Source organism: Pelobates fuscus, chromosome 6 (genome assembly GCF_036172605.1).
Source record: "Pelobates fuscus isolate aPelFus1 chromosome 6, aPelFus1.pri, whole genome shotgun sequence".
NCBI lineage: Eukaryota > Metazoa > Chordata > Amphibia > Anura > Pelobatidae > Pelobates > Pelobates fuscus.
Genome location: NC_086322.1, coordinates 295526096 through 295534612, shown reverse-complemented (window position 1 = coordinate 295534612; position 8517 = coordinate 295526096). Strand labels below are relative to the sequence as shown.

The window sequence follows — 8517 nt, the reverse complement described above, 5'->3', positions numbered from 1 at the left end:
TTAGTATAATATATTATCAGAAATGTTTAATAGTGGCATGAAAAGCCCCCTTATATTAAAGATTAGTAATATTTAGTAAATAAAGGCCAACGTGTAGATACATTTTTTTTTTTTAAAATGTAAAAAAATGAATTCTCAAACATTTTGAAAGCAAAAACAAAATCACTGAAGACCCAAAGCCACTAAAAAAAATAAAATAAAAAATAATAATAAAACGTATAAACACAGAAAAACTGTTTTACTTGGATTTTTTGAAATTTGATGTTTAATGCTGAACATATCCCTTTTTTTCTTATTTTCGTGTTTTTTTTTCGTTTTTTTTTTTTTTTTTTTAGATTTTGTGGTAGACATGATACATTTTGCTAACACAAGCACTGGTATAGTCATATCAAAAAATAGTGCAAAATTTCAACATTTATATAAATAATTCTAACCCCCCCTCTGCTTTTTTAAAACATTTTTACAACACACTTTCCAGATTGGCACTCAAACTGAAAAAAATAAAATAAAATAAAATGTAAAAAAAAAAATAAAAAAAATTGCCGTTTGCTCTTTTTCTTTTCTGTTTCAGAACAAACAAAAACTCCAATTTTATATGCCTCTGCTAATACAAAAATACACTCCCCCTTCACACATACGCCCCTCTTAGTTTATATATATAGATATTTATATTTATATATATATATATATATATTGCAGATCTTTTAACAAATAATTTTGTGCAAATATTTTTCTCCTTAAAGTTAAGTGATATATTAAAGGGGAAAAAAAAATAAAATAACCTCCAAATATAGGATGGGTAGGGGGAATATTGGAAAAAGCATTCACGCACACAGCTCGGCTTTTAGACCGGGAAACAAAACATAAAAGCAATTCGTAGGATTCAATTTCAAGACAAGGCTAGACAAATAAACTAAACTTCTAGCTCAGTCTGCTTGTGCATTCAAACCAGACATAACAAGTAAATATTTATACAACAAGAGGTGAAATAGGGTATGGTTCTTTAATTCCCCTTCCCCCTACTTCCGCTAGTAAATTCTCTCTCTGGTGCCCTCTGCTGTCAGACAAGGCACACGACACCTTGGCAGTGCAAGCCTTTCTGACGAACTAAGGGGCCATCTAGAAGTGCAGAGTGTTTATTGATAAGTAATTACGTTTCATCTGTTGCCTCTAAAACGGCTGCCCTTTTTGTTTGTCTTTTTCTTTGCTCCGTGCAATTGTGCTGTCAAGGCCATTACTCTGCAAGTGAAGTCTGTTGCTTTCCATTATGGTTGGTGTGCCAATGTTTTGTTGCTGGTGTTGATAAAATGAAGATCCGGGATAATGACCAATGACTTCACTATAGGTTGGGGGTGGCCCTTCCATCCTCCCGTTGTTGCTGTAGGAGGTGGCGCTTACCCCAGAGTTGCTGCTTGGTGGACAAGGACCCCCGTAGACCGAGCTGTCTATTAGGTCACTGTCAAAGATGGTTCTATTAGGTGGAGCCCGAACAGACTCTCGGTTCAACTCCATCTGCTGCTCGGGATCCCGCAGTTGTAGGGTGCAGGGTCCTTGGTAAGGAGGAGGCTCTTCGCCATCGGATAAAGAGATGGTGGGTGGGAGGTCTATCTCATGCTGCATATAAGGGTAGGTGGGCTGAAAGCGATTGAAACGATCTCTTTGCAGGAAAGTTGGGACACTGAGTCGGTCCGAGGCTCTTGGTGTGTAAATGTGCTGCTGAAACCACAGGGAGAGAAAGATTTAATAGATTAGAGATTTAAAAAGAAGAATACTCATTCACAAACAGATTCTCAAAAAAGAGAGGGGAAAAAAAAAAACTGATCTGAGATTTCCTTTAATTTGATAACCTAAGGCGATTACATTTTTTCGATAGCAACCTAAATTTATTGCATTACATTAACTTTGAGGGCTCATTCTACAGCTGTAACTCTGATTATAATGTAATATAATATAATGCGAATGAACAATGGCTGCCTATTCTAAACAACAGAGACCAACTGAAAACCGCACAGAGAGGTTTTTTGGTTCTGATCTGGATGTAAAAGGAGAACGGTCACTGCTGGAAGTTACAGCATTGAAAAATCACCTATAACTTGTGTTACGTCCCCCCCCCCCCCCCCCCCCCCCCACACAATGCCGCATTTTAAATTTACTTTTTTTTTTTATTACTTTTAAATTTACTAGAACATTGGCACGCCGGGTAGCTGCACACAGACGGGCTCATAGAACTGGAAACTCAGTAACGTATAATAAACTGATAGCAACTTGATACAGTCCGTTCATCCTATGTGCCGAGACAAACTGCTGCTAGGGAATTAATACTTATCCCATAAATGTCTGCTGAACAGGAGTGTATGGGATCATATCAGACCACCATCGGCCCCAGCGTAGACCGTTCATGACAGCCTACCTTCTATCCTTGACTAGAACACACGTAGGCCTCGTTTTAACAAGCTTTCCAAACGATTCAATACGGTTAGAAAAATTTCCAAATAATTTTATCAACACAAAATTCCCAGAGACTTTAATGGCGACTTCTGTAGAAAAAAATCTCTTGGAAAAAGTTTTCCAACATTCCTGAATCATTTAGAAAGCTTATTATAACAAGGTCAAGGTATGGGGACCTATATACACCTCCTTTACTCAACGAAGGCAAAATGTTCAGATAAACTACATAAATGAAAACATACATTGTTAGGTCAGACAGGCTGGGGCGAAGTATAACCAATATAAAGCCCAACATTCCTATAAATCAAGGGGTACCCAAAAGGTAGATCCCCAGATGTTTAAAAACGAGAAGCTCCCGTGATGCTTTGCCATTCTTAAGGCATGCAGAGCATCATGAGAGTTGTATTGTAGTTCTAGAACATCTGGGCATGTATCTTTTGGGCACCCCTGCTATAAAAGCATTAAAATTACCATGTACCCTTACCGTACGTTCTTAGCTCCTAGGAAAAACATGTTTTTTATGTAAATAACCAGGGTGTGTAGCACACAGGAAGATTACAGGGCTAGCAAAGATCTAATTCCTAGATGCTCATAGACGCCACCCTAGCTGACATGCAACTACCCATAAACAACTCTGTTTGTTTTTCTCTCCCCTACACGTCTCTTGGCACCATCACCCCAGTCAGAGATTCTGAGTTTAACGAACTATAGAAACCTAAAAGAATATGGAAAACCCTAGATGTAGAATTGCAAAGAGGCGCTTTGAAGAAGACTATAACCACCATTACCTAATAAATTCCAGATGCTCATTCTGATTTCTTACCTCTGTTACTCCATTTCCCGACACAGTGCTCTCCGAGGGCCATAAGCTTCCTTCCTAAGATGGAAAGAAAGAGCACAGCTGTGAAACAAGGCTCTCTACAAAGGCCAACTCAACCGCCAGCAGGCCACCATCAACAGAATTAGCATTACCATTATAGACTCCCACAATGCCCTGCACAGTCCTGAACCTTAAAACGTTTTTTTTTTTTTGTTTTTTTTTTACTTTCTCTTCTTTCCTCCATAGCAAGTTTTTTGTACTTTTGAGTACATTTTTCTCACTAGACCTCTCCAAATGCAATTTAAAAAAAATTGCCAACAATATGTGATACCCCAACATATAAAAGGTGGAAGAAGCTTGTACTGAAGAGTGAAAAATCAGGTCAGACTGCACAACAACAAAAAATAAAAATGCAAAAAAAGTTTTAAGAGCTGTGGACTTGTTGGACTGCATCCCAGCAGAGGTGGTAGCTGCCAACAAAAAAAAAAAAGAAAAAAAAACGTCTGGCAAAAACCAACTACCTCAATCTTGAATAGGCAGTAGGAGGGCACCACAAACAGCATCACAAAAATGTTTCTCATTGCATAAATTCTAGAGATACTCTGACGCATTCTACGTAGCAACATCAAAATTAACTACACAGTCTCTGCTAAAACAGCATCTGTGTTTCATTAAATAGGAAAGGCTTGGATGAGCTTGTAAACAAAAGACCTCTTTTCCTGTCCAAATGAGGGAAGTCTATAATTACACACATATATTCAATAAAAAAGAAAAAAATTAAAGATAATGTGGTCTTTGATCTGCCAGCCTAATTTAAATAAGAGAATACAAACATAGTTAGGATTAGTGCTAAATCCAGACATACACTTTGAAAGAGGAGACTAAATGAATGGGAACTGTCGTTGATCTAACACGGGCTGTCATAACGCAGACAAAATATGCCGGAGAGGTCTGCTTATTTTTCCCTTTAAACTACAACTCCCATGATGCAAAGCAAGGTACAGGGAGAGGGAGACAGACCTTTGGCCTAATTAGCGGTTTGCTCCGAAGCACTCTAGAATTGTAATCACACAAGCCAAGAAATTTTCAGCCTCTCACACGAGAAACTATTAACTTGCAAATTTTTCTCTCTTTCTGCCCAGAAACAGGCGAACATGACTCATAAAACACATTCACTCGGTTGCTGTTTTTGATCTTTTTTTTATGTGGTTCTACAGCAGGGTTTTTGCAAACACATGCTCGCCCCCTTTTTAACGGTGCACATCACGTAATCGGACTTGTTTGGCAATCAGGGGTCCTTTAGAAAATCAACCTCACTTAGGAGATCCAAAAAAAGGGTAGAGGGATGGATATAACAAAAAAAATGTAAAATTTAAAAAAAATAAATTAAAAAAAACCAAACACAACAGCTTTTAATTATCAGCTTATTGGAAGAATTTTGCATGTAAAATAATACTGAGAAAAGGATTAGAGAGGATAATAAAGGAATGAAAACAAACCAAGAACAGATTTATAATTGTGTTCTTTAAAAAACAGACACAAAGGGATTAATTTATACAAAAATAAAAAGGGAAAAAAATGCTCTGAAGTCCTATTCCAAAAAGTTTGTGGAAGTGCAATACCATTGATTTCTGCCAGATATAATGCTTGCCAGAAATGAAGGTTTTGAAAGAAAAGGGATATTGATCAATTTAACACTTGTGAAAAACTAATCTAGAAATGCCAAGAGTGTATGGAAAGCAAAAACAAAATTATAAAAATATGCTGTTTAGTTTTTCCTTTTTTTAATTCTTTATTACCAAAAAAAATAAAATAACTTTTAGGAAAGCAATATTTCATCTTGGCAAAGAAAGGTGCGGGTGCAGCCACACGTTAAAAATGGTATCTCGTGCACCTTTCCTTGCCAAGATATATATACCAAATCGGAAAGTGGTTGGGGGTGTATAAACTCCAAACACATCTGGCTGGTTTCAGGGAAGGCCAAGGTTAGTTTTTGCTCCATTTATGGGGTGCGAGGTAGGATAGCATTCTGTATCCAACGGTGATGTGTGGATTCTATAAACCATGTCTGATCAAGTAAGGGTAATAGTGGACATCCCACACAGTGCCGCTAGAAAACTTACTGAGGATAGGTTTTCCTCCCTTCTCCGTCCTTGGCTATGTCTGTGGATGAAGGACCGTGCTGAAAGCTTGTAGTGGTTTAGGAGACATGTAATTACTACAACCATCACCATCATCACCACTACAATAATGATTATCTGGACGAACTCCAACTCCGCTGCAAAAGAAAAAAAAAAAAAAAAAAAAAGTTAGTACATTAGTACACCTCTGTCATGTACATTGTACAAAAACATATCAACATTAAAAAAAATATATATATATATATTTTTTTAACAGCAAAGGAAGTTAAAATGTTTGTGTTTATACGAATAGTTTACTACATTCCAAAGCAGAGATATATACCATTTATTGAAGCATTCCTGCCTTTTTTGTCCCTTAAAATATTTTAATCTGACCCCCTATGAGGATATATGCTCTACCCCTTTGAATTCTTTCAGAGGTTTCTAATATACAATGAGATTAAGGACATTCTAGTGGTCACCCAGGATGTCCTGTTTTTTTTTTTGATTTATTGATTAAAGTAATAAGGAACTACCCACAATCACCAAGCCTGGAAGGGTCTATTCTAATACCAATTCACTGTACATAGGATTATGAGAATTATACAGCAGTTCCTATTCATCTGGGAGTATCACCACTTCCTCTTGGAGGGCTGAGAGATGACGGAGTGGATCTAAAGTAATGAGATATTTGTTTCCAATAACCATTTATCTTTAAAAAGAAATTCCACGTGTTTAAGTCCCCTTTAAGTGTTTTTGCAGGAAGAGAAAATACGTAACAGAAACACATCTAGGAGATCAAGGATCATGGAAACCCAAGTTTTTTCCTTCCATAAGCCATAAAAATAAAACAGCCCATTCCAATTGATTACGCTATTAAGTGTGACATTATCTAACCAGACGTAATACTCTGGCAGCAGGAAGAGGCCCTGAGGAAATGACTTGAAACAATGTTAGAGAGAGCAGATAATGCTAATTAGTAAACTCCAGGTCCGAAACGCAGACTCAGAACCAATCGATTCTCTCCTGGCTCATATCTAAACACGTGCGCTGTGCAAATGTTCTGATAAATGCCTGCGCTACCCAGTGGATTCTGAAATACTCCCATGATAACAGCAATCAGAATCCTGAGGTTCACAATGAACCGATGATTGTGTATCTATGAAATATTCCTGATGGGTGTTGAATTCACGAGGGCCTAAAGGTCCAAATTTTGTTTAAATGACTTGCAAGGTTATTCTTTGCATGATATTGCATTGTTATCTTAACCCTTAGCAAACATTACAAAGCTACAATCTACAAAATACCAATACAGTAAAAAAAAAAGTATTTCTTAAAGGGACACTATAGGCATCCAGACCACATCATCTCATCGAAGTGGTCTGGGTGCAGTGTGTTTAAAATGTTTGCATTGTAGGGTTAAGTCCACTTCTAGTGGCTGTCCCGTAACAGCCACTAGAGGAGCTCGCTGGTGCCTAACCAAGTTTTATTTAGTGAGGACGTATTCATATTGATTCAATGCTTTCCTATGAGGAAGCTTAAATGCAAGAGCATCACACATGTACATTAGGTCACACAATCGTTGGTGACATCGCAGGAGGAGGAGAACTAGCTAGCATCGAGTGAGTTTTGGAGTTTCAGGGCTGGAAAGAGGCAAGTGTATAAAGGATTTTTAACTATTCACCAGACAGTGGGAGGAGGTGGGATAATATGTTAGGGACTGGTACACTATAGAGTTAGGAATACACGTTTGTATGTACGCTATAGTGTTTCTTTAACCTTTTCTATAATCATATGCCAGATAGATGGAAGGGTTAACAGAACAGCTAATCAGTTTGCACAACAGGATGCTCCTGGCCTAATTAGGACAGATTATTGTTATGTTAACCTGTTAATACTTTTTCGCTCCCAATCAATCATTTCAATACATTCTATTAGAGAAGAAGTATTGATCAATAAAGCAGAATATTGCTCTGTTTATACAATGAAAAGGTTTCAATGATTATTGGATTTCATGGTGGAAAGTCTACAGATCCTCCGGACGGATCCTCGTCGCCTATATTGCCTTGCTAAACATTGTGGTAAATATAGTTTGCCACAACTGGCCAAAACAGTTACATGTAACATCCTCTGGGAAACTACCACTGAAAATATGGGAACTGCTGGATCTTAAAAAGAGTCACTATAGCCATCATAACCACTACAGCTTAATGTAGTAATATAGTAGTTATGAGTCACATAGCCTGCACCTGCAGCCTAACGCAATCTCTAATGACGGTCACTTGGACCACCACTAGAAATACTTTATGGGTTTCGGCAAATTAGACGTCTCCACGCTCACTTCGATAAGGAGTTGCTAATTGGCGCAGAGCATAGATTTGCCGCGCACGTGCACTAGCCTGCCAATGCATCCCTGTGGGGGGGGGGGGGGAGCACTGAATTGGCCGACATCAAGATTGATAATCTCAGCCAGTGGATGCAGGGCTACAGCACAGAGACCAGAACAACAGTGGAAACACGGTAAGTAAAACTTCCCACTTCATTTGGGTGGATTGCATTTCTAAACAGTCACTAGAACACTATAGCGTCAGGAATACACGTTTGACAAAACCAAACAAAAACCAAAAAAAACCACACATATACTACAAGACTCCAAGCATTAAAAACCCCTTCAGAAAACTGCAGTGGTTATGGTCTTTAGAGTGCCCATATAAATTCTAATATCGGACCGGTCGCATGCACTTTACTATTTTCAGTCTGAATTTTAGAAATTATGAAAAATCTAAATTAAAAAAACAAGCAAAGGAGAGGACGCACATGCCTCGAGCTCCGAGCCAAAACCGCTTAATACAACTAAAAAAACGGTGGAAAACCTACCCTAACGGCACTCCTAGTAGCAGATTGCTCTCCGGACAACATGGGGAGACGAAACAAGAAACCGAAGCCGGATATAGGAGTCCTCCTGCGGAGGTCTCAAAACTCCCAGAGGCCCGCAATGGCGTCTCAGATAGAAGGCCTCTATAACTCATCCTGCGAAGCCTCTGGATCTAACGGGGGTGACTACGGCACCCAAGCCGGGAGCAGACCGACCCACATACCTGCGAAGCCTCCGATCACGGAGGAGAAGCT

General features: G+C 38.5%; 1 protein-coding gene across 2 annotated transcripts in view; it reads right to left on the bottom strand.

Annotated features, from left to right (window-relative positions):
• Window positions 1–254: 254 nt before the first annotated feature.
• Window positions 255–8517, bottom strand: part of PMEPA1 (prostate transmembrane protein, androgen induced 1) — a 56226-nt gene continuing 47963 nt past the window's right edge. Inside the window, exons 2-4 of one of the 2 annotated variants that reach the window (XM_063425643.1) lie at window positions 5392–5546; window positions 3272–3325; window positions 255–1716 (exon numbers count right to left, since the gene is read on the bottom strand). In XM_063425643.1, coding sequence (XP_063281713.1) covers window positions 1171–1716; window positions 3272–3325; window positions 5392–5546 — 755 coding nt within the window. In that variant the 3' untranslated portion in view covers window positions 255–1170. The remainder of the gene's footprint in view (window positions 1717–3271; window positions 3326–5391; window positions 5547–8517) is intronic. The other variant, XM_063425644.1, reaches the window with a different exon arrangement.